The following is a 26,981-nucleotide window of genomic DNA, read 5'->3' on the forward strand; positions in this document are numbered from 1 at the left end:
CGGGATGACGTCTCTTTGAATTTCCCGCCTTTTTGCCTCCATTGATTTGAATGGGAAAAGGTCTGATGTGACGTCAGCTCGAATTTTGGGTCCCAGGGGCAAAATAGTGGGGTGCGGTGGTAGTGCCCAATGGATGGAGGTTACCACCCAAATTTCAGGGGAATTGGGCAAAGGGCTGATTTTTGGGGAATTGTTGAAGTTTACGTGTCTTTGGGGCAGATCGGGGGCATAGGGTGGGATCTGGGCAAAAAGAGTGGGGTGGGGTGGTAGTGCCTAATGGGTGGAGGCTACCACCCCAATTTCAGAGTGATTGGGCAGAGGGCTGATTTTTGGGGAATTGTTGAAGTTTACGTGTCTTTAAGGTTTTTCCCCATAGAGAAGCATTGAGGTGTGAGCAAGTGTATAGCTTCACGCGGGGGGCAAAGGGGTGGCCTAGAGCAGTGTGGGGTTGGTGGTAGTGCCAGGTAGGGTCAAGGAAGCTACCTGAATTTTTTCAAAGGATTTGGGCAGAGGGCTGATTTTTGGGGAATTGTTAAAGTTTACGCGTCTTTAAGGTTTTTCCTCATAGGGTATTCAGCAGCCCCATAAGTGCACTTGGAAGGTGCTGGGGTGGCCCAGAGCGAGTGGTAGTGTAGTGCACATAGGGTGCCAACCACCCCCATGGGTTTCTAACCCATGGGGTACAGGGTTCTGTTGTTTCAGAGGTATTCTGAGTGTGGATTCTATGATAGCAAATTAGAGTGGATTCATGGTGTTTCATTGAAAATCTCATTAGAATCTCATTTTTACACCGCCCAAAACCTATGTCTCTGGGCGGTTTACAACAAGATTAAAAGTAAAACATTAATTAAAAACAAAAAATTTAAAAGCAAGAAATTTAAAACACAATTTAAAATTTTAAAACAATATTGTAAAAACAACATTAAAACAATCAAAACAATATCAGTTAAAAGTCTGGGTGAAGAAATGCATCTTTAGAGACTTTTAAAAAGATGTCAGAGATGGGGAGGCTCTTATTTCACTAGGGAGCACATTCCAAAGCCTCAGGGCAGCAACGGAGAAGACATGCCCCTGAGTAGCCACCAGACAAGCTGGTGGCAAATGCAGACGGACCTCTCTTGATGATCTCAATGGGCGGTGGGGTTCATAACGAAGAAGACGTTCTCTTAAATACCCAGGGCCCAAGCTGTTTAGGGCTTTATAGGTTATGACCAACACCTTGTATTTTGCCCAGAAACATATTGGCAGCCACTGTAACTCCTTCAATACGGGAGTAATATGGTCTCTCCTGGATGACCCAGAGACCAGCCTGGCTGCTATATTCTGGACCAACTGTAGTTTCCGGACTACGTACAAGGGCAGCCCCACATAGAGTGCATTATAGTAATCCAGTCTGGAGGTTACCAGCAGATGTACCACTGTTTTGAGGTCGTCTAACTCAAGAAACGGACATAGCTGGCGTATCAGCCGAAGCTGATAGAAGGCACTTCTGGCTGCTGTCTCAACCTGGGACACCAAGGAGAGACTTGGATCCACAAGCACCCCTAGACTGCATACCTGTTCCTTCTGGGGAAGTGTGACCCAATCCAGAACAGGCAGATCAAAATTGTCTCTCGAGTTCCGACCCTGCACAATGAGTACCTCCGTCTTATCTGGATTCAGTCTGTTTGTTATCCCTCATCCAGCCCATTACCGCCTCCAGGCAGGCATTTAGGGAGGTTATGCCCTCTCCTGATGATGCTGACATGGAGAAATAGATTTGTGTGTCATCAGCATACTGATAACACCCTGCACCAAATCTCCTGATGATCTCTCCCAGTGGTTTCATGTAGATGTTAAACAAGATTGGAGACAATACGGAGTCCTGAGGGACACTATAGGAAAGTTCAGATTTTGAAGAACAGCAGTCTCCAAGGGACACCATCTGGAACCTGCCTGAGAGAGAGGAGCGGAACCACTTCAAAGCAGTGCCTCCCACCCACAACCCCCTCAGATGTTCCAGAAGGATATTACAGTTGATAGTATCGAAAGTCACCGAGAGGTCCAAAAGGACCAACAGAGTCACACTTCCTCTGTCCATTCCCAGTTGGAGATCATCCATCAGGCCAACCAAGGCAGTCTCCACCCCATAGCCAGACTGGAAGCCAGTTTAAAATGGGTCTAGATAATCCGTTTCCTCCAAGACTGCCTGGAGCTGGGAGGCCATCACCCTCTCAATTACCTTGCCCAGCCACGGAAGGTTGGAGACAGGCCTGTAATTACTCAGCTCCGAGGGATCCAGGGTAGGCTTCTTTAGAAGCAGTTTAATAATTGCCTCCTTAAGACTAAGAGGCATCCTACCTTACCTCAGAGATACATTTATGTTCTCTACCAGGCCTTCTACAACAACCTCCCTGCTAGATCGAACAAGCCATGTCAGGCAGGGGTCAAGAGGACAGGTGGTGGGCCACACTGTTCCAATCAGCTTGTCCACATCCTCAGGAGTCACAAACTGGAACTGATCCAACCTAACCACATAAGAGGAGTCACTGGATACCTCCACATCAGATACTGAAGTAAGTGCAGAGACGAAATCCAAGTCGGCCCGAATATGAGAGATTATTTCCACAAAGAATTCATTAAACACATCACAGCGGGTAATAGATGGTTCCAAATTCTGATTCAAGGGAGGAGGGGCACATACTAGCCCTCTCATAATCCTGGACAACTCTGCCGGACATGAACTTGTGGATGCAATACGGGCAGAAAAGAATCACTTTGCCACACGTATCGCTTGAGCACAGGTCTTCAAATGAGCTCTATGTTGCAATCTGTCGGATTCAAGCCGAGTCTTTCTCCACCTGCACTCCAGTTGTCTACCTCGCCGCTTCAGCCCCCGTAGTTCTTCCATAAACCAAGGGGCCAGTTTTGAAGCAGGTCAGAGAGGACGCTTAGGAGCAATCATGTCTGCCGCCCCAGTGAGTTTGCTGTTCCAATTCTCCACCAGGACATCAACAGGATCGCCGGCAGAGCCAACACTGAATCCCTCCAAGGCTTCTTGAAATCCTATGGGATCCAATAACCTTCTTGGGCGGACCATCCTAATAGGTCCCTCGCCCCTGCGAAGGTGGGGTTTTACTGTGAGTCCAACCTTAACCAGATGGTGGTCCGTCCATGACAATGGGGAAATCACAGGAGTCCCCACCTATGGAACACCACCCTGATCAGAGTGAAAGACCAAATCAAGCGTGTGACCTGCAACGTGCGTCAGTCCCAAGACCACCTGAGATAGGCCCATAGTCGTCATGGCCACTATGAACTCCTGAGCTGAATGCCAGAAGCCTCCAAGCTAAGATGGGTGAGCTGTAGTGCTTGGTTACTAATGAAAACACAGATATAGTAGATGTAACGGAAACCTGGTGGAACAGTGAGAACCACAGAGACATGATTATTCCTGGATATAAACTCTACAGAAGGGACAAGGAGGGGGGGATTTGGGGAGAAGTGGCACTGTATATCAAAGAAGGGATAGATTCCAATAAGCTAGAAAACCTAGGTGGACCCAAGGCCTCCACAGAATCATTATGGGTAGCATTACGAGGACTGAAAGGAAATGTATTACTAGGGACATCCTATTGCCCTCTGGATCAAAGCACTGACAGTGACCTGGAGTTGGAGAAACAAATAAGAGATGCTTCAAAGAGAGACGGGGCAGTAATAATGGGTGACTTCAACTACCCACACAGTCTGGGTAAGCTCAAATTCAGGTACGTAAAAAGATGCCAAATTTCTAGACATGCTAAATGATTGTGCCTTAGAACAGTTAGTCGCGGAACCAACCAGAGAGATGGCGACCTTGGACTTAATCCTGAGTGGTGCCCAGGACCTGGAACGAGATGTCAGAGTTGCACAACCACTGGGTAGCAGTGGCCATAGTGTGATTCAGTTTCTGCATATATGCAAGTGGAGAATTGTCAAGTAAGAATTGCCCAACAGATGTGTTGGACAGCAGAAGAAGATTCTCAAAAATGAGGGGACATGTAAGAAGGAAGTTGAAAGGGGAAGTCAGGAGGGTCAAATCACTCCAGAAAGCATGGAACTTATTTAAAACCACAATACTAGAAGCACAGTTGGAATGTATACCAAGAAGGAGGAAAGGTACCATCAAATTCAGGACACCAGCATGGTTAACAAGTAGAGTCAGGGAAGCTATAAAAGGGAAGAAGACTTCCTTCAGAACACGGAAATCCTGCCCAAATGAAGAGAACAGGAAGGACCGTAAGTTCTGACAAAAGAAATGCAAGGAGACAATAAGGGATACAAAAAGAGAGTTTGAGGTGCATATAGGTAGGACTGTCAAGGGGAATAATAAAAGCTTCTTTAAAAATATCAGAAGCAGAAAACCTGCCAGGGAGGCGGTTGGACCCTTAGATGATGAGGGTGTAAAAGAGATTATTAAGGAGGATAAGGAGATTGCAGAGAAGCTGAATGAGTTCTTTGCATCTGTCTTCACAACGGAGGATACCATATACCCTCTCCAGAATTGAGTTTTTCAGGTTTAGCAGCTGAGGAACTGGGCCAGTTTGAGGTGACAAGTGAAGATGTGCTAAACTGTCTTGAAAAACTAAAAATTAACAAATCACCAGGGCCAGATGGCATCTACCCAAGAGTTCTGAAGGAACTCAGATGTGGAATTACTGATCTCCTAGCAAAAATATGTAACTTGTCCCTACAATCAGGCTCTTTACCAGAGGACTGGAAAGTAGCCAGTGTAACTCTGATTTTCAAAAAGGGACCTAGGGAGCATCCGGGAAAGAACTGTCCATTTATTCCTACCCTCTGTTTCCTGCCCTTCAACCAGTTACCAATCCATGCATGAATCTGTCCCCTTATCCCATGACTGCTAAGTTTACTCAAGAGCCTTTGGTGGGGAACTTTGTCAAAAGCTTTTTGGAAGTCCAAGTACACTGTGTCAACTGGATCCCCTTTAGCCACATGCTCGTTGACACTCTCAAAGAACTCCAAAAGATTAGTGAGGCAAGACTTTCCCTTGCAGAAGCCATGCTGGTTCTCCTTCAACAAGGCTTTTTCTTCTATATGCTTAACAATTTTGTCCTTAAGAATGCTTTCCATCAATTTACCCGGCACCAAAGTTAAGCTGACCAGCCAGTAAGAAATGGGGTCCCCAAGGGATCGGTACTGGGAGCAATGCTCTTTAACTTGTTCATAAATGATCTAGAAGTAGGAGTGAGCAGCTAAGTGGCCAAATTTGCAGATGACATGAAACTATTTAGAGCAGTGAAATCCACAACATACTGTGAGGAGCTGCAAAAAGATTTCTCCAAACTGGGGGAGTGGGTGACAAAATGGCAAATGTGGTTCAATTTAAGCAAGTGTAAAGTTATGAATATTGGTGCAAAAAAACACCAACTTCACATATACGCTGATGGGATCTGACTGACCAGGAGAGAAATCTTGGGGTCGTGGTAGACAGCTCATTGAAAGTGTAATCACAGTACACAGCAGCTGAGGAAAAGGCTAATTCCATGCTAGAAATCATTAGGAAGGGGATTGAAAATATAAATGCAAATATTATAATGCGCTTATACAAATCTATGGTGCAACCACATCTGGAGTACTGCGTACAGCTTTGGTCACCATATCTTAAGAAGGATATTGTAGAACTAAAAAGGTGCAGAAGAGGGCAACCAAGATGATCAAAGGCCTGGAACACCTTCCTTATGAGGCTAGGCTACAGCATCTGGAGCTCTTTACCTTGAAAAAGAGGCGACTAAGGGGAGACATGATAGAGGTGTATAAAATTATGAGTGGGAAGGTGAACAGAGAGACATTTTCCTCCCTCTCTCACAACACTAGAACCTGAGGTCACCCCATGAAACTGAAGGTTTGGAAATTTAGGGCCAAAAAGCGGAAGTACATTTTCACACAGCGTATAATTATTCTATGGAATTCTTTCCCATGGGACGTGGTGACGGCCACCAGCTTGGATGGCTTTAAAAGGTGCTTAGACAGATTAATGGAAGACAGGTCTATCAATGGCTACTAGTCTGTTGACTGTGGGCCACCTCCAGCCTCAGAGGCACAATGCTTCTCGATACCAGTTGCAGAGGAGCAACAGCAGGAGAGGGCATGCACATACCTCTTGCCTGTGGGCTCCCCAGAGGTATCTAGTGGGCCACTGTGTGAAACAGGATGCTGGACTAGATAGGCCTCGGGCCTGATCCAGCAGGGCTGTTCCTAAACAGTTTAGAGGGAAATTCTAAAAGGCTATAGGTAATAATGAGGATTGTGCATGTATACAAGCCTTCCTGCACAATCAAACAAAGAGTGCCTGAACTGTTTATACCCTTTGCTCAATTCTCTTGGCAAAGTACATTCTAGTATTAATGTCATGATCTATCAACCACCACACAATGGATATGTGGAATGGGCAGGTTGATTTGTTGCAAAAGTCCTTGTTTCCATACTGTTTAAATGTGGAGGTGCACACAAAGATTATTGGAATCTCATGGAATCATTCTGCAACTGTAGTGATGTAGTCTATCTTTGCAAAGTGAGAGTGCAGCGTCAACAAATAAGTAGACATGCCCATGTCATTTTGTGGCTGGAGGACCATGCAACTCTCTCTTTTACAAAATACTTCAGGTTGAGTGTCAAGAAAAAACAATATCCCTGAACCAGAAGCACAATCTCAATTGATGACGTGTGAGATGTTCATATTAAATATTCATTTATTGGCAGGGCGGCGGGGGGCAGGGAGATAAATGGATCATGCACTAAGCTAGGAAAAACATAACTCGAGGATTGCTTATAATCCAACGTCACATCTGTGAGGTTGCCCTTTTTTGCAAAATGTCCTGCATGTCAGAATATCTCATCATCTTTGCAAGTGCCAATCACACAGACAGCACACCCAATTAAAGTCCACATGACCTTCCCATCTCAGATACTCTAAACAGAGTACACCCATCTCTGACTATTAGTCTCAACTTGAAGCAGAAATGGCTAAGTAAAGACTCAACATGGCTTGCCCCCTACTAACAATCTTGGGTTCCTTGCCACTTCGCCAAAGTGACACAATGGAGTGGCATATCACTCAATCAGGAAACAGGGCAGGAACTACTGCTACTTACACTGGTGCAAATGCAGTACAGTTGCCGTGAATTAGGAACCTTTCTGGATTGGCTGTGGTAATATTGGCAAGGTCTGACCATGTCTTCCATGCTTCTAGGAGCCTTGAAGGAGTCAGATGCACAGCAGCAGCTCTTTCACTATGTCAGTCATCCTGTCCTTCAAGTTTGTCACTGCAGCATTGTAGGCCCTAGCACCCTCTTTCTATTACTGTTTCTATTGCTTTTGTCATACACCAGACATTTTGAATATGTGACGCCTAAAATTCAAGCATGACATTTTGAAAACTATGGCATGCTCACCTTCAGGAGAGGCATCGCAGCGCGACATCGAGCAGTTTTGATGTTCTTAAGAAAATGGGATTCATCCTGAAAGAGAAAACAGTAGAGCAAGTGAAATCTTGAGAAACAGAAGGGCAGACAAACATCCCAATGCTGAATGCTAGATTGTCCTTGGTAAAATTTTAAAACAGAGTGACAGGGAGGGATAGGTATCCAAAATTCTGGATGCAACATCTGCACAACATTGGACAGGTTTATCTGCTTGAAATGAAACAAGAAAGACTGAGAAAACAGTCCTAAGTGGAGAACCATAAACCATCATAGCCAAGGAAATGGAGGACTGAAGAAAGGGAAGAGAACAGTTTCCATTACTGATATTCTTTTGCCATTGTGTGTCCTTCTTTTAAATGCAAATATAATTGCAAGTGCCATGCAGCACTGACTTTCCCAAATGAAAGGGTTAATGAAAAAACATCAGAAAAGAAGAAATCTAATTAGGAGCCAACTGGTTTGCCATTAAAGACTCACTAGGTAGATAATAACCTACCATTTGAGAGTTTCCCTTCCGGAATGGGCTACATCTCCATTGCTGTTGTGTAAGGCTGAGTTTCAGGACACTGAGGAAATTGGCACCCTCCCAGGGAATGTGCTCATCTTGTTGCATTTGGGCGAGTAAGCAGTCATGCACAGAGAAAATAATATACCCCCTTCAACTCTAAGCTACTGCTTTCTCAATCTTGATTAGCAATAAGGTTATGCTAATAACAGCCACCAGCAGAGGGAAGATTGAAAAGAGAAGTGGGGATGCGGAACACCCTGTGGGGGCGATTTGATCTGAAAAGTAGAATATGAATACCGTAATATAGTCAGCACATGAATGAGGGCCAAAGTATGTGTTACACTGGGGATCGATGAGATTAGATCTCCCAATAGTTATTTATCTTACTGAAATGCAGCCACAGTGGGTTTTCAAAGCAATGACTCAGGGAATGATGTTTAATCATCCCCTCCATACTATTTTCCCAATCAAAAATGGCATGCATATACAAAGAGAGCTGCTCTAGAGTGTGTGTGTGTGGGGGGGGTATTTGTGAGGCAAACAGACATCAGGGAGGGGCACACTACGATTTGCATGGGGAAAGGTTAGCACATCCCCCCAAGTGGCAGCCTCCATGACTGCATATCTGTAATAATAATATATATATTTGAAAGATAAAGAAACATAATCATATATTCTGTGTAACATGTAGTTTATCCTCAAGAAACGTGAGAAATTCAGGGCCAGTGAAACATACAAGATTCATAAGACAGTGAGCCAGGTCTCATGATTAGACCCGGTTTGTAAAGCTAAGCGGGGAGAGCGGGCTAAGCCCACTCTCCCCACGGACAAGCAGGGCGAGAGCCCTGGGTGGCTGGATCGACCTCCCACACAACTGTTGGCTCCATGATGGAGCTGGCGGGGGCTGGGGAGTTCGGGGGCCGTGTGGGCATACTGGGGAGACTCCTGAGCCGGGAGGCTGCTTTTCAGCCTCCCGCCGGGGGTCTACTCATGAGTAGCCGTGGCACAGAGCCGCACCACTGCTACTCACTATTTTTAAAACCAGGTTTGTGGAGTGCTCGCTCCACAAACCCTGTTTAAGGGGAGGGTTACTTTGGCGGGTTAACTGCCTGAAGGCCACCGGGCTCACCTGCGAGCCCGGTGGTTCCCACGGTCAGGAGAAATCGGGCTAGGCTCCCCTAGCCCGATTTCTCCTGATCATGGGAATAGCCTCATTGTCTCCTCCTCCAACTCAAATATGTACAAGCAGTGACCAGGAAAGAGAGAACTGCTAAGCCCCATGCACAAAATGAGAATCTACACAACCCAACTCAACACACAACTGTTAAAACAACATGACTACATATTATCTTTGCACAACCTGAGCTTGTTCTCCCTCCTCTCAATGCCACAGGAATACTCCCCACAGATTCTGCTAAGCTTCAAATAACAATCACCTTGTAAACAATAAAAAAATGGTTTGCCTCTGGCGCCCACCCTTACAAGATATTGACACTAGAACAAAAACTCTCCTCCTCCTGAAGTCTGAAAGCTGATAGCATCCACATCTACATTTTTATCAGCAAGGATGAGAGCTAAAAAAGCTGCTTGGATCCAGAATCTTAATTGACCAAGGTGCTTTGAGCATCAACTGTCAGCTCTACATCAGGCTCACTCAACTGCAGAGAAAAACGTTTGGCTGGAACCCAGACAACATTTCAATGAAAGTGAATTTCTGCTGAGATCAGGAGAACTTATTGCCAAGTAAATGTTTAGAGTCAAAATGCCAGAAATGTGAGCCATGACAACTTCACATGTCAAAAAGGGACTTTTATGAAATGATAAAAACTGGGATTCTGGAGTTGGCTTAAAGAAATGCAGCTAAATGGACAGAGTTCCACATAAACATTTCCGCAACTGAAAGTTCTTGTCAAATACCACCGGCCAGAAGTGAACAACATTCTGAGAGCATGATCTTGCTGCTCTCTAAGGAGGATGTAAGTTTTCATGAAAAATAATCACTGTTTCCAAGACAGACCTGGGAAGGTTATAAGAGCATGCCCTGAAGCCTCAGAACCCAAAGTGTGGTGCTTTTGTTTTTAAAGGCAGCTTTTATTATTCTTTCAGGTATTATGATTTTTATGCCCACCTCATGGTCTTGAAGGGCCAATTCATTTCTAATATGTAGAATCAGCAACACAACAGTAGAGCTCTTGGTTAGCTGCAGCAGGCTAGATAGGAACTTTGGTACTTCCAAAATCTGATGGAGCATCTCTTGAAACTGACTGATTATCTTTCATGTATTTGTTAGCAAACGTTTGCTGCAATTGCTGAACAGTATTAACTAAATCACTGATTAACTGGAGATATTCATCAAAACTTGGAAGCAGCAGCTACTTCATACTAGACAGTGCACAAATAGTACCACAATATGACCAGCCTGACATGAATTAAATTCAGACAAGTTTTATGTAGAAATTATTCAGGCAAAGTGCCTTCCATCTTATAACTCGGTCTAATATGGCCCCTTGCACTGGATACGTTTCCCATTTCTGTCCCTGATTGATGTATCAAAATCTTGCAGTACCTGCCTTCCCACCCCCTTAGCATGCCCTACTTACAACAATCACAACTTGGAAAGTGGTTTTGAGCTGTTTCTCCATCTTGCTGAGAAGGTCAAAACTGACAACATTTATCAATCTTGCCAACAGGCAGTCCTTGCCCGTTGCTATGACACTGATGCTATCTGGATTCAAGGAAGGCAGCCACCTGTGGAAAGCCTTAAGCAGCAAAGGTAGAAGAAAAACAGAAAAGAACAGAACACATTATGTTTGCATCTGAATGGCTTACAGGTACCTCAAACACAAACCAGCACAGTTTATCCAGCCCTTTGAAAGTCATATGAAGTTACCTTATACCAAGTCAGACCATTGCTCTGTCTAGGACACTACGGTTTCCACTGACTTGCAGAGACTCCCCAGGGTTTCAGAGAGGCTTCTTTTTCCAGTCCTACCTAGAGGTGCCAGGGATTGAACCTAGGGCCTTCTACATATAAAGCAGGCGCTCTGCCATTTAATGCTTCACTGAGTCATTCCCACAGCACACACTGGCACTCAGCCTGTATTATTTCAAGTGGTCTTGCTGTGGGTATTGAGGTTAACAGTGCATCCACACCAGCTGTTCTTCACAGGAACATCCAACTCAGCCTGCACCACATCTCAGGTGGCATCCCTGAGGAGGATTTAATTTCCAGGCTTTTTTCACTGGGGAGCAAATATTTCCTTAGAAAGGCACCCACTTGTCCTTTAATAAATCCCCTTTCAGCCCTAAACTGGAACTACCCCAGTGCTAAACTGGAGCTACTCCTGCATGATCTCCATTTTTAGTTCCTGTCTGAAATAATGCATGAGAACTGCAAACAAAGGAGGGAGGGACATGAAATGTCACAACACCTGTAGTTCTAGTGGGTTAAGAGCAAGGATGTCCACGAATCATTTCGGTGCCTCTAATTCAAGGTGCCAAAATGATTAGAGTTCCCCCAGCCAAAACATTTCGGCCAGGAATAAGCAGGCGCTTTAAACCAAGGGAGGCAGGTCTTACCTGCTCCTCTGGCACCCCACTGCAGCGCTGTCACTTCCAAACGGCCATGCCATCTCCGCAGATAAGCCACGCCACAGGCTTCCCACGTGGAAACAGGAAGTTCCCTGTTCCCAGCATCCTGCGGGAGGCAGTGTCATGTAAATGGCATCTGCACATGCCATTTACACGACGATGACGCTTGTGGGATGCTGAGAAGAGGGAGCTTCCTGTTCCCATGCAGGAAGCCCCTGGTGCAGCGCGGCTTATCTGCAGAGACAGCGCCACAGTGGGGCACCAGAGGAGCACCAAAGGGGCAGGTAAGACCTGCCTCCCTCTGTTTAAAACACCCGCTCACTATCCCCGTGGATGTGCATGCAGCACTTTGTGCACATCCCTAGTTAAGAGTGCTATGGAGCACTCTTTTTTTCTTGCTCTTATTGCTTTGTTTCTGCCCAAATAAAACATTACAATGTGTTTCTCAGAACATATAAGCTAACTAAAGAGTGGTTATTTTTTTTAAAAGCTCTGAAAATCCAGACATTACCTCTGCCCAAGTAAATCTCACTGAGGAAGGAGCTACCACCAGCAGCGGCCACTCCTTTCGATAATAAGCAGCAATGCAGATTGCCTGGATCGTTTTCCCTAAGCCCATGTCATCAGCAAGTAGCAAACGGCCTTCTCTGGAGATGGCAAAACTGAAGGGGGGGAAAACAAACACTCCAATCCAGAGGAAACTAATGGCTTATTGCTTCAATTTCCACAATGAACACAGTCTAGGGTTTAAAACTAATTGCAAGTTCAATACCACACACCTAGTCCCTGCCCCAAATCACTTCTTCATAATATAGTAGAGAGCTATGGCTTTCTGCTCTAGACACGCCAGTGTCCTATGTGATCCCTGAACAAGGATTAGGCAAGCAGAAATAATGCTTCCATGTTCCATATTAACAAAAGTCTTTGCACCAAGAGAGTTCAACCCTCATGGGCTGCAAGAAGAACCTCTGCCTTTTTCAAGGATTGCTTGAAAAAGATCCCAATTACCAATGCAATTTTATTCATGCCGCAGGAAATGCAGAAAAATCCATTTTCTCTACAAAGGGAAAAAAGGAGCTCCCAGAACGTTAGCAATCAAGGTTCTGTCTATTTGAAGCATCAGCAGGAGCACTGTCCTGTAGAAAACCTTGAGTGTGGTCCAGGACTGCCCATCTTGAAAATGTCAAATTTTATTTTATTTTTAAGAAGCAGGTTCTAGAATAGCAGTAAGGATGAACTATTTACCTGTTACCCACTCAGTTTTGTTTTCCTGTGCCAACTCTGAGGGTCAATACTGATCCTGAGTGTTTCTGTTGTTGGACTAATCTGGGCCCAATAAAATGAGATGAATTTCCTTTTCCAGGTTGTGCTGGCAGGGTCAGGGGGCATAGGAAAACAAATTACAGTAAATACTGAAAGCATGTGCCAGCGTCTTGAAGCAAAACTCTAGTTGTCAGCATCTTGAGGACACAACTTACTTTACACCTTCTCTCTGAAATGGCATGAGGCTTGTCACAACCTTCGAATCCACTCCCGAAAGGTCTGCTTCTGGGATCTCTGCAGTCTTTGAGACAGACTTCTCAAACTGAGTAGCAAAGGCTTGTATTACTGGCTTAGGCAGCGGTTCTACCTCCACCTCTGGAAGACTCTTTACCAGTTCAACTGCAGAGAATACATGCGAGGGGGATTTAGATACTCATTTGCAATTTATAAAGGTGTGGCAATTCACTTACCAACTTGAAGTTGCATACAAATAGGACACTCATGTAACTGGATCCATAGGCCATTGCCTTTTACATGTTATATATATTTTACAGTTCTCAAGCTTAAAGGAGAGGGCGGGGAAGGGGAAAATTTCAAACACTGTCTTCATGAAAATTAACACATTCCTCAGCAAGCCAGTAAGGTATGTGAATGAATGCATGCACATGCACCCAGCACAATGAAGAAGTTGCTCAGAGCTGCAATAGGATACCTTTTCAAGAACAGAAGAATTTATATACATACAGGCTAATGCTGAGAATGCCTCTTCCTCTGTGGCTAGCATGGTCAAGAGCAAGTGCTCAACTGGTCTTAGAAAGCACAATAGTTAACAGACAGAGATGTATGGTCAACTGAGCTTAAAAAAAAAAAAAAAAAGGTCTGTCCCCAAAGTAACAAGTTCTTTGCCCAGGCAACCTGCTGGCCAATGGCTGTAATAAAACTGACGATGCCCAGGCAACCTTTCTAAATTAGGCAAATCAAGCACCTCCTTTGTGTGATTTATTCTTCTTCTAGTAATCATGATAAAGGGCAACAGGCTATTCATGGAAACCAATGGAAACCTTATTTAGCCCCCAGATGGGCTTCTGAGTCTGAAAGGGTATTGCTCACAGAATTTAAAGTCTATCTTTACATTAATAAGGGTGATAATTTATTTTTAAATTTCTATACTGTCTTTCATTAAAATAATCTCAGGGCAGTTTACAAAAAACATTCAACAATATAAAACCATAAGAACTACACAGTTAAGAATTAAAATTAAAAATACAAATCTAATTAGAAGTTTAAAAAACATGTACAACATAACCATAAGATACAAAGCAGCAGCAAACGAAACACTCATTTAAAAGCCTGGGTAAAAAGCCAAGATTTTACTTGATTTCTAAAAACTGATGGAGACTGGTGAGCAGAGGCCCTCCAGGAGAGCATTCCAAAATCTGGGGGCAATGACCGAGAAGGCCCACGACAGGCAAGCCTCCCTCATTGATGGCACACGAAGCAGGGCCCCCTCTGATGACCTCATCGAGTGGGCAGAAACCCTTGGGAGCAGGCGGTCGCTCAGGTATCCAGGGCCCAAACCACTTAGGGCTTTAAAGGTCAAAACCAGCACCTTGAATTGGACCCGGAAAGAGATTAGCAGTCAATGTAGCTATTTCAAAATGGAGGTGTAGCGGACTATAGCCTTTGTCTCAGTGCAAGCTCATGTGAGGGGAAGGGGAAATGCTGAATCATCCCTGCTGAGCTTTCTTGCAAAGGATCCTCCAAAAACTTTCCTGTATTTCTGCTAGGTTCAAAAATGGCTGCCACCACCACCGCTCTTTATTACAGAGCTTGAACTTCCCTAGAAGGGGGGGGGGGGAATCCCAGGGAAAACTCTCTTTTGCTATTAGAAAAGTACAAAAAAAAAAAAAAAAACCTCCACGTGTAAGCCTACACATGGTGAGAAAACTGGTAGTTGCTGAATGTCTGAGAATGTGCTTACACCAGAGTAAGCCCCCCCTTCCAGCCTCGCTTCTCCTGAGTTAAAAACCACACTCTGAGAGGCTTGTGAAAAAAAAGAACAAAAAGAAAAACAGTTTTATTCAAATGCTACAGACTGTTTCTGTCTGAGGCTCTCTTAGCTTTTAGTTAAAGGTAAAAATACTCAGTAGGTTACAAGAATATTTTAAAAAGCACCCCGAATGATGTTGGAGCGGCACGCTTTGAAAATCACAGTTACCCAGCTGCAAGGAACAGGTATTTAGGAAAATACAGAAGCACAATTAAAAGATTACAGTCTTTTGCAACACCCTGGCTGGATGAGCCTTTAACTTCCCAAAGCCAAAGCCCTGGCTCCCTTGTCTTGAACACATCCAAACTCTGGAAAAGAATTCAAGTTTCCTGCCCTCCTGTCTTTCAAGGAGCTGCAGAGGTCATTCCATGAGAGAAAGCTTCATGCTAGCTTTGACCATTAGGGAGCAAGACTCCAATGCTCCTCACGAAGCCTTTCTGCCCGTGCTTCTCTCTAACAAAGAACTCCTTCTTTCTCCCAACGGCTGTCTAGGTCCCACCCACCTGTTGTGCTGATTGGCTGAGACCTGGAGTTCACCAGCCTGTCAGTCAGGACAGAGTTCACTTCCAGTTAACTCTTTAGGGGAGGAGTGGCTGATCACTGCAGGGAGTAATATGGTCACACCAGGCAACTCTGGATAACATCCTAGCTGCCACATTATGCACTAGCTGAAGTTTCAGAATATTCTTCAAGGGCAGCCACACATAGAGTGCATTACAGCAATCCAGCTGTGACATGGCTAAGACGTGGGGTTGAAGGCCAAGATATATCCCCAAATTCTTTATGGGGCACAGATCGGTCCTCTGGAAAGTTTCTCTCAGCTTGAAGAAGTACAAACTAAATTCCTGATGGCTATTTTTCAAGTACTCAGGGATACGGCAAATGCCGTCCTTTGTAGGGAAGCAGGGGTTACCACCCTGAAAGCAAAAGTATGGTTTTGCATAATTAAATTTTGGTTAAGCCTGGTCTTCTTTCTGGCTAGTCTTGCCCCTTTAGTGTTATTAGATAGTTTTGTTTCCAAATGGAAATCAGCTCTGAAATTAAAATTGCATCACTTGGGCACGTCTCAAGAAGATCTTATTGGGCGAGGATTAGAGCAGGTGCTTTGCTTTGTTAAGCAACGGCGCCGAGATATAGATTTGCAGGAGGAGTCTGCACAGCTACCCAAGGGAATATACTTAGGTTCTCAAACTTTTAACTATAAACCAGCTGAATATTTAGACCAGATCTTGGTACCAAAATTTAGGAGATTTCTGAACCTCGCGCGATTGAACGTTCTCCCTTCGGCAGTACTTGATGGTAAATTCAAACGACTTCCTTATGATCAGCGCAGTTGCTCCTGTGGGTCAGGGGATATAGAGTCTATCACCCATGTTATTCTTTATTGCCAGTTTTATAAGGACACTCGCACCAAATTTATTGCTCCTATTTTAGCCATTTATCCTGGTCACACAGACCAATTTTATTTGGAAATTATGCCGACCAGTTTTAAACCTGTAATTTCAGATAATGTGGAAAAGTTCTGTTTCGTGGCATTGAAGCTCCGTAAAGACTGTATTAGTAATTTGAACAGTTTGTGATTTTGTAAACTTAGAAATTTCTTGAATTTTCTTATTAATGCTATTAATTGTTATTGTTTGTTAATCTGGTCTGTGACCGCAATAAACTTACTACTACTACTAAGGCATGGGTAACAGTGGCCAGATCTGTCTTCTTGAGAAAGTGATGCAGCTGGCACAGTAGCTGATGCCAAGCAAAAAAGGCACCCCTGGCCACTGTCTCCACCTGAGCTTCCAAAAGCAGAGCCAGGTCCAGCAGTTCCCCCAAGCTGTGTATAACCGTGACATAATGTTTTTGTAGCTTGAACCAACAATAAAAACCTTGTCCCAAGCTGTGCACTTGCTTTTTCAAGGGGAGTGCAATCCCATCCAGAACTAGTAGAATCTCCTCATCTTGATTAACTCTCCTACTAGTACCTTCGTCTTGCCCGGTTTCAATCTCAGTTCGTTAGCTTACATTCAACTCATCATGGCCTTCAGCCCCGATTCAAGAAGTCCATTGCCTCCCTAGCATCAGGTGACAAGGAGAGACAGAGCTGAGTATCATCTGCATATTGCTGACAACTCAGTCCAAGTCCCCAGATTACCTTTCCCAGCGGTTTAAGGAAGATGTTGAACAGCAGGGGGTACAAAATCAAACCCTGCAGGATGCCACAGGCCAATGGCCACAGAGCTGAGCAGTAGTCTCCCAGCACTACCTTCTGGACCCTTTCCCCAAGAAAGGACCGAAACCACTCCAAAACAGTGCCTCCAAACCCTATACTTGAGAGGCAGTTCAAAAGGATACCATGGCTAATGGTATTGAATGTCGCTGAGAGGTCTAGCAGAACCAACAGGGACACACTCTCCCCGTCTAGCTCCCAGTGTAGGTAATCCACTAGAGCGACCAAGGCAGTTTCAGTCCCATATCCAGGATGGAAGCCAGATTGAAAGGGATTCTCAGTGTTGGGTCCCCAGATGTTATTGGACTTCAACTCCTATAATTCCCAACCAAAGGCCACTGGGGCTGGGGATTATGGGAGATGAAGTCCAATAACATCTGGGGACCCAACGTTGAGAATCCCTGATCTAGACAATCCGTATCATTCAAGACCCTCTGTAACTGGGATGCCACCACATGTTCTATCGCCCAAAAAGGGAAGGTTAGAGACAGGTCTATAGTTATCTAAGTTGGAGGGATCAAGGGGGAGCTTTTTAAATAATGGTCTTACCATGACCTCCTTGAGGCACGATGGCATTTTGCCCTCCCTTAATGAAGCACTGATAATCACCTCCAACCATCTGCCTGTACCCTCTCTGGCAGCTTTTATTAGCCATGAAGAGCAAGGGTCAAACGCTCATGTCGTCACCCGCACACTGCTCAGGATCTTGTCCACATCCTCAGGCTGTCCTAACTGAAAAGAATCCAACGCAATAGGACCAGATGGTACCTGAGACATGTCTGCCTTAACTGGCAAAACTCTGGAGTCCAAATCAGCATGGATGCAAGCGCTTTATCTGCAAAGTGACATGCAAACTGATCACAACAGGCTGTAGACGGTTCCTCCCCCATTACCTGGGGAGGGGGAAAGTGTGGAGTAATTCCTTTGCTACACAGAACAGCTCCGTTGGTCTGCACTGAGCAGATGCAATGGAGGCGGAGAAAAAACGTTTCTTCAGCACCCCTCTGCCACAGAGAAGTCCCTAAAACGGGCTCTAACCCGGTTGGATTCATCACGACTCTTCCTCCAGTGTCGTTATAGGCATCATCTGAGTTGTTTCATTGCCCTAAGCTCCGAGGAAAACCAAGGAGCAGAATGGGCTCCACCGAGCCAGAGAGGGTGTTTAGGAGTGACTGTGACAATAGCCCTGGCTGTGTCCATATTCCAGAGAGTCACCAGGGCCTCGACAGAGTCGCCAGCTTTGGACACAGGAAACTCCCCAAGGGCTGTCTGGAAACTAAGCGGATCCATAAGCCTCTGGGGGCGGACCATTTTAATTGGTCCACCACCCCTGCAGAGGGTTGACGAAGCAGTCAAACTAAACCCCACCAGATGATGATTTGTCCATGACAAGGGAGTTATCTCAAATTCCCCCACCTCCAAATCATTTATTCCCTTGTCAGCAAAAACCAGATCCAGAGTATGTCCTGCCATATGGGTAGTGCCCAATACCAGCTGAGATAGGCCCATGGTTGTTATGGAGGCAATGGAATCCTAAGCCACTCCTACAAGGGGGGCCTCAGCGTGGACACTCAAGTTCCCCAAGAATATAAGCTTGGGGGGAACCCAAAGCCACCTCCAAAACCACCCTCTCCAGCTTAGGTAGGGAGACTGAAGTACAACGGAGTGGTCGGTACACCAGCAGAATCCCCAGTTCATCTTGGAGGCCCACCCTCAAGGACAAACACTTGAAATTCTAAGTTTGCCTAAACGGGCACCTGGAAAGGGGAAAGGTCTCACAATAGATGACTGAAATGGCCCCTCCCTGACACAAGGCTGGGCTGCTGCAGGATCAGGAAACCTAGACGACAAAGCTGAAAAAGACCAATCCCACTCAGCTCATTCAACCAGGTCTCTGTCACACATACCAGGTCAGCATGCTCATCTACAATCAAATCATGGAGGAGAGATGTTTTGCCATTTATCAATAGCAGCACCCTAATCCTAGGGGGAATGTTCCCAGAGCTCCCTGGGGTCACACATTTGGGAGAAGAGCTGGAAAAAGGAACAGGCCTCAATTGCCTGGACTGTTTTCCCCTGTAACAGCCTGCCCAACTCCCACCGCCATATCTCCTTCTGCCCACTACCCATGATAACATCACCCCCAAGCCATCCCCACTCTTCTACTCTCCCAGACACATCTCCCCAGTTCAACCACGCCCAGCTCCTCTATTTTAAAATTTAAAAATAAGGTCCCTAGCTTCTTCAATCATGCAGCTCTATCTTCCAATCTGGAGGATACCATGGCCCTTGATAAAATATGGGGTATTCCTCGACTCTTCTAGGGCCATGAGAGCCCTTGTACTCTCACCCTTCGGCTCATGCCAAAAGGCTCACGCCCTGATGCAGCCTGGTCTTTATAGCCAGCAAGGATCACCTGGAGGGGTGGAGCTGAGGCAGACAAACAATCAGGCCCCACCTAGATCACTTGTTTTTAATAATAATAATAATAATAATGATTATGATGATGATGTAGTAAGTTACTATTATTATATTATTAAAGCGGTTTCCTAGGATGCCGTTTTCTGTTCACAATAATAGATTTCACACATACCACTTCTGTGAAACTGCAGAAGAGAATGTTGGACTCAAGAGAAGCATTAAAGAAATACAAAGCAATGTCTTCTTTGAACAGAATGCAAAACCCAAGTTAAACAGTCTGAGATCTTTCACTGCCATTTTGGGCTGACATCCAGACTAAGGAAGTGCCAGTGAGTAATGCAGCAGTAGAACTCAGGCAAGGGGGGTTTCAATGACCTTACTTTCCCACAAAAGCATTCTATGTCACCTGAAAATCTGTCCCTCAGAGTTGCACAGCCCTCAAAGATATATTTTCAGTCAGCAAAGAGGGATTCCAGGGGAAGGGGGATTGTCAATTGTCAAAATTTCACCACCATCACCCCTGCCAAGAACTGGTGCTGTGTTAGCCAGGAATTCAGCAGCACCATTAGCACTTCTCATGTAGAACTGGTGCTTTGTTAGTCAGGATGTGGGACTCAGTCTTTAAACATTTGAAACACAAGCCCATAGCCAATGGGGGGGGGGGACACTGTCCCACATACCACTTCCTCTCAGTCACTGCCTTCTCAGGTGTTTTTTTTAAAGTAACTAGTTTTAAGTATTTCATTACTTTGCAATACTTATTTAATGCCCCATTCTTCTTCTAAAAATAAAATGATTGAAGAAGAAGAAGAAGAAGAAGAAGAAGAAGAAGAAGAAGAAGAAGAATTTACTCCCCACAAAACCGCTGAATAACATGACTCTGGCTTTGGAACTATCCAACAAACATGTTAAGCTGTGCACTAACATGAGGTTTTCCTTGCAAAAGCCATCAAAACAGGTCTATACAATAGCAGACGCAACAAACAAAAAGCCTCCACAATTCTGCAAGCAACTCTCTTTAAAAAAAAACACAACGAAAATATGGAAATCAAGAAAATGGAATTTAATTCTGACAGTGCAAATTTGCCTGGTTACTCATCTTTGTACTCCCTTTATTCATTATAAGAGCCTGGGTATTGACTGCAACTACAGACTGCCTATTTTAATTTCAGTTATCTCTAGAGTGGAGGCAGCAGATTAGACCCCTGCTACCAAGGCAAAATCCTTCATTCTAAAAACATATAAATATATGAAAGGATTTCTATTTGGCACTTGTGTGATAGGTTGTTCAATATGCACATTTTGGTTTAATCTGTGCTGCTCCAGCAAGGAAAGAAGTCTCTCCCTGCTGAAGCAGAGCTCCTAAACCGTTCTTACACTCAGAAAGTTGCTAGAATTATAAACTAGCAAACTGCAGCAATTATGCTATTGTTACTGTTTTGAAGGCAAGACTGGAAAATTAGGATGTCTCAATAGTTTGAGTGATTCAGCTAAAAGTTTCTCTTCTTATCCCCAAGTGACCTGTCATCTTAAGAGAAAAGAGCATGAACAGATAAAATGTTTAAGATCAAAACAGCAGAGTCCTTATTTTATAAAATGTATTTAAAGACATTTTTAAAAACTTTACATTAGAAGAATGCAGATTGCTCAAGATAGTTGCCCTGATTCAAATGAGGATCACATGCACAACATCAAGCTTCTGCAAATCTCTCTAGCTGGCTGGAAAATGACATGTGAGAACAGGTGCACACATAATTTCATAGCCCAATCCAGCAGATGGGAGCTATGAGTGCATAGCCCTGTAAAATTGTGCAGATGAGTTGTTCAAGAGAAAGAAAAAGAGCAAGAGAATGAACAGGAGACAGGATTTTGTCTCTCTTCCTATGATGAACAATCAATTGGTATGACTGCAGCTTGTTGGATCAGCAATCTGAGTTTCCTTGAAGAGCATCTACCAAGGCCTCTTTTACTGTTCTTTGCAACCAGTCCATAAAGCCCATAAACTACTACTACGAATATTGCATTTGAAAGGGAGAGTACTACTACAACAAATATTTATACACCGCTCTTCAACCAAAGTTCACAAAGAAGTTTACATAGAAAAATGAATAATATGGTCCCCTGTCCCCAAAGGGCTCACAATCTAAAACAAACATAAGGCAGATACCAGCAACAACCACTGGAGAGATGCTGTGCTGGGGCTCGATAGGACCAGTTGGTCTCTCCCTGCTTAATATAAGAGAATCACTTTAAAAGGTGTCTCTTTGCAGGAGTTCTCAAGAAGTTGCATGCTTCTTCTCTCGCCATAGCCATCAACTTAACATTAACTCAACATTTTGCAAAGAGTATTTGCTATCTCTTCCCTTACCCTCATTAGGCCATACTATTTGCTCTTTTTTGATCCAATTTTCAAATTACTTCTCATTCCCAGTGAAGTCATGTGGGCTCTCTTACAGGGCCTAACTAGATGGGAGATCTGATCACAGATATCTCATCTCTTTAAATGTTATCAGACAATACACAGAGGGTAGGGGGTGGAGCCAATTTGGATTTGGACCACAGCACTGGGAAAGGGGTAATTTCAGACTTTCCCCGGGGTCATTTCTCCAGTGCAAAGTGACCTTCTGAAGTTGTTATCTTCCTAATTTGTGGAAAGTTACACATACAGCATGTGTAACTTGAGAGCCTTCACTGTTTTCAGTCTGAAACAGAAAGTTTGAAACAGAAGCTCCAATATCTTTTTTCTTCTCCAAACTAGGAATGTGTATGAAATGTGGTTTGAACCCATTTTGGGAGCAGGGCCTGGGAGCTTTAAGAAAGAGGAGAGCAGGTCCTTACCTGCTCTCTGCCACCCCACACAGCTTCCTGCTGGGATGGCACACATCCCTAGAAGCCCCATGCACCGTCAGTATGCACATGGCACCTGCGCATCCAGAGCTGCCATGTGCATGCTGACGCCGCATAAGGCTTTAGGAACATAAGCCTCCGTGGTCCGTGCACATCCCTACTCCAAACTCAAGCTGATGCTCCTAGATCTGTCAGAAACCTTTGATTCAACTGAACACTAAACGGTGGTCATTTGTACAAGATATTTGATGTGCATAGGAATAGCTTTGTGGTGGTTTAAACTTAAACCATAACTCACGCAGAAACTGGTTTTCCCTTATTGATCATCTGTACAAAGCTTTCTAGGCTTGGGCAACAACTAAAGCACGACCACTTATAAATAGACTCCCTTCTCAAATGAAAGTTTTCCTACTGTTGTCCACATTTCTATGGCCTCCAGACTGATATATGAAAATGTACTACACTTGGAGTACACATAAAGCAATTCAGAAATTTCAGCTTCTGAAACTTCTTTGGTTCAACTACAAGGAACCAATTACATCTGTGCTTCATACTGCACTGGCTTCTAAATGCACCCAGAATCTGAAGGAGGAATCAGGGAGTCTAATCAAACAACCTTCATACCAGCTGTAAACCAGAATCATACATATGTAGTTTTAAGCTCAGTTAGGCCCTCTCCCGACTTGGACATTCTGTTGACCTGTATTTACCACCACCAATGTTCCCTCTAACAGGGATTCCCAGATGTTGTTGACTACAACTCCCAGAATCCTCAGCTATAATGGCTTTTGATTTGGGATTTTGGGAGCTATATTCAACAACATCTGGAAATCCCTGTTAGAGGGAGCACTGACCCCCCCCCAAAAAAAGAGGACTCTGAATTTAAGATGACACACACACCCCATATTTAACAGTAAAGAACTGGGGGGAAACCACGCCTTTGATTTGGATAAATATGGTATACTGTATGGCAGTGTATAAAAGAAGACTCCTCACTATCTTCTCTGTTTCTAGATGTGTTTCATGGCAATACACAACCTCCCATCATGGTGAAGCTCCGCCACTCTGGGCAGGAGAAAGCCTTCCTAGAAATAGCTGAGGGAGGGAGAGAAAAGCAAAGTAATATAGAGTTTGGAAGCTCTCCTTTCTTTGAACAAATCTGATCAAAATACCACACTTAATATACAGAACGATGGGCAGAAAATCTACTATTTATCTACTGCTCTAGCTAATGGAATTGTCTCCTACTGTAGGAGATCATCAAAGATTAGGCTGGAACAACAAGTACCTCTGCTTGTGACACAGACACCAACACTCACTAACAAGAAATGAAGATTAGGGTGCCACCCCAAGTGAAAGTCATAAATATTGCCTTTGTAAAGCAGCAGCAGTCCACACAGAAATTGCTTGCCACCTCAGTTACCTCTAATTAAAGATACAACTCCTAAGAAATAAGATTAGTGTGAACAACCTTCCCAAAATAATACTGCATGCCAAACAAAGATAACTTCTTACTTAGTCTTAGGTAGTCCTCCAGTAAGAAACTCCATTTTCTAGTCTTCATGTCTGTAAGACACATAATAAATAAATAAGCAAATGCTTGCAGAAGATGTTGAGAAAGTAAGAAGAATATCCATCTTAGATGAGAGTCTACATTTCATAACTCCTTACAAGTATAATGCAACTTCATTTATTTGAGCAACCTAAAAAGCATCCAAAATGTTCTGAGGTAACAGATCATTCAAGTGGACCTATTACAATTGCACTGGATTTTATGAAGGGCACAACAGAGTTTGGATGGTTGGGACATTCAGGTAATGGAGGTGTGATGATACATACAAATTCAAATTCAATCTTCAGTCACCATTCATAACGAATTCCAAGGTTAGATGTTCAGAGTTGATTAAAGACTGGCTTGCACCATCAAAATATAGATAAAATAACTTCCAAAATTAGTACATAGTCCAGTGCCCTGTACTTTGATTTCCACACAAAACCATTAGGAAAGTCTAGGGCAGGGATGGTTAACTGGAAGTGAAGCAATTTTAATCTGCTCCCATTAGTTACTAAGAGGGTTTTCAATGTGTAAGAGAGAACTGTACTGTATGTTACATCTCTTCTTCAGTTTTCATAGTATGTAAACATATACATGTGTGTGCAATACTAGTCCATATGTTCCACAGCTGTGGGAGGGCAGAAGAAGGGCTGCATCCTTGCAAGGAGGCTGCAGAGTACCTGAGGAGAAAGCTTCATCTGCAGCCAAGCATTTGAGGAGGAGAGGGAGAGCAATGTTTCAATGCTCTCCCCTCCCTTCAGAATGTTTTTTGGCTTCCAGAAATATGTTCCCAAGAGCTCTATAACCCTCAGGAACACATTTCTGGAAGCCAAAAGGACTTTTGGATGGAAGGGAAAGCAGCAACATAATACATATTGCTCCCCTCCTTCCAAAATCTGCATGCTTGACTGCTGAAGAATCCTTCTCCACAGCTACTTGGCAGCTTATGATGGATCAGTGTTATGACTAAGGGTGGACACGGAACCATCCAATCTGAACTGGATTCAAACCGACCTGGCTCAGTCTGGTTCCATGTATGCCCAAACTGGGCCCAGTCCCCAGTTCAGTCCGCAATCAAACCTCCAAACCAGCCCCGGTTTGAGGAGAATCAGTTTGAGGCGAACCACTCGTGCAGACCCCTAGTAATAACAAAGTACACTTCTGGCCTCTGGACCACCCATTGGATAACAGTGGCTCTAAAGATACAGAAATTGGCCATCCTCAGTCTAAGGTACCAAAATACAGACAAAGCCACATTCAGAGAGCTGAATCATTAAAAAATGTGGTCAGGTTCTAGTTCATCAGTATTTTTTAAGCTCTCTGTTCAGTTCTGGTTCAGAAGCAAACTTTTTAAAAATGGTTCTAAAACCAGTTCAGACACTTTAGACCAGTTCTGAATTGGTTGCTGCTTGCAATGTAACCCAGTAATATGAATACAATAATTAATTAACTTGAGAAAAAATAATGTAACAGTTTACTGTTGAATTTTAGAAGGTTTTATAAGCAACACACATACAGCGTGATTAAAAAACAGGAAAATAAAACGTTAATCATATAGTTGAAAGCTGAGTGCCTGATTATTTAACCACTTATTTTGAACTAATTACCACTTTGGGGGTTTAGGGGTTAAGTTCTAGTTCAAGGCAATTATGAGAAGCTAGGATCAGATTCACGAAAACAAAGTTTCTGACCTGGTTATTGGGTTCAGTTTGACTCCCTGGCTACATATAGCAATAGCAACAGCAATAGCAATAGCAATAGCACTTACATTTATATACCGCTCTATAGCCGAAGCTCTCTAAGCAGTTTACAATGATTTCGCATATTGCCCCCAACATTCTGGGTACTCATTTTACCGACCTCGGAAGGATGGAAGGCTGAGTCAACCTTGAGCCCCTGGTCAGGATCGAACTTGTAACCTTCTGGTTACAGGGCGGCAGTTTTACCACTGAGCCACCAGGGGCTCCCTTATGTCCATAACATGTATTGATCTCATATCCCTTTGGCCTACCCTATTTCACATTTATGAGTCAAGAAATTAAAATGCTTTCAGCCCATGGAAAGGAAACGCCAAGGATTATTCAGACATTTATCACACTTCTTATTTGACATGATTACATTGGCCCATTGACAGTCAGCCAATAGCTGCTGAAAAGCTTCTGGATAGCTATTCCATATTTTTTTCTAGAGGAAGCTCAGAGGCTAGGATTACAGGTAAGTAAACTAGGTCATAATCAGCCATGCTATTTGAAGAGACCTCTGATGGAAACACAATTAGACAGAGCTAGAACTAACCAAAAGGGTTCCGACCCTGTTCTTTGCTATACAGCCATTAAACGAAACAATAGAGTTAGGAAAGGAAACAAGAAGAAAAATACTGGCAGCTAAGACTAAGTCCAAGCTATGCACACTGTTGATGTTAAGACAACAGCAATATTCTCACCATAATTCCTAGAATTCACTTGTTTGAACACCCCTATGATGTTGGCGGCGTAGCCAATATCTACTTCAAATCGAGTGTATGAGATCAGCACACATTTTCCCCTGATAGTTGCTGATGGTTTCTGCCACCCAACACACGTCTGCAAGAGAGATCGCAGATGAAGCCTTCTACCAACAGAAGTTGACTCAGTGGCCCGAGCAGCTGCCGCCATCCCTTCCAGGGGTGCCAAAGTTACAGAGGGAATTTGCTCTGCTTCTTCCACTAGAGACAAAAAAAAAGTTTTCAAGGGGTGGGGAATTATTAACAAAAGGATAATGGAAAAACAAGCCATCAGCTCCCTAGGAGAGTGGGAAAGTGAAGAGAACAGAAAGAAAAAGAACACAATAAATTTTGATTTAGAAGAAAAGTAGAACAGAGGATGTTGGTGCCCAGAGATGCCCATGAAGCAAGCTCAGGAACTGCAACTTTATCAGTTATTCCCCCCACTCCTAACTCAGCAGAGACCATTCCTCTGCGAGTTACACTTGGAGAGTAAAGATTTTGCTGGCATTATAGAACTTTCAATAATTGATGAGTTACAAAAAAGCCTCTTTTTAAAAAACAAAAACTCAAACAGCAG

At 43.9% G+C, this 26,981-nt stretch overlaps 1 protein-coding gene across 5 annotated transcripts in view; it reads right to left on the reverse strand.

Annotated features, from left to right (window-relative positions):
• SMARCAL1 (SWI/SNF related, matrix associated, actin dependent regulator of chromatin, subfamily a like 1) overlaps nucleotides 1-26,981 on the reverse strand; it is a 58,022-nt gene that overhangs the window by 25,998 nt on the left and 5,043 nt on the right. For 4 of the 5 annotated variants that reach the window (XM_053270821.1, XM_053270851.1, XM_053270832.1 and 1 more), the window contains exons 4-9: nucleotides 26,363-26,623; nucleotides 23,880-23,930; nucleotides 13,041-13,224; nucleotides 12,074-12,224; nucleotides 10,572-10,730; nucleotides 7,434-7,499 (exon numbers count right to left, since the gene is read on the reverse strand). In XM_053270821.1, the coding sequence (XP_053126796.1) occupies nucleotides 7,434-7,499; nucleotides 10,572-10,730; nucleotides 12,074-12,224; nucleotides 13,041-13,224; nucleotides 23,880-23,930; nucleotides 26,363-26,623 (872 nt within the window). The remainder of the gene's footprint in view (nucleotides 1-7,433; nucleotides 7,500-10,571; nucleotides 10,731-12,073; nucleotides 12,225-13,040; nucleotides 13,225-23,879; nucleotides 23,931-26,362; nucleotides 26,624-26,981) is intronic. The other variant, XM_053270859.1, reaches the window with a different exon arrangement.

This window comes from Hemicordylus capensis, chromosome 1 (assembly GCF_027244095.1).
Source record: "Hemicordylus capensis ecotype Gifberg chromosome 1, rHemCap1.1.pri, whole genome shotgun sequence".
NCBI classification, from domain to species: Eukaryota; Metazoa; Chordata; class Lepidosauria; order Squamata; family Cordylidae; genus Hemicordylus; species Hemicordylus capensis.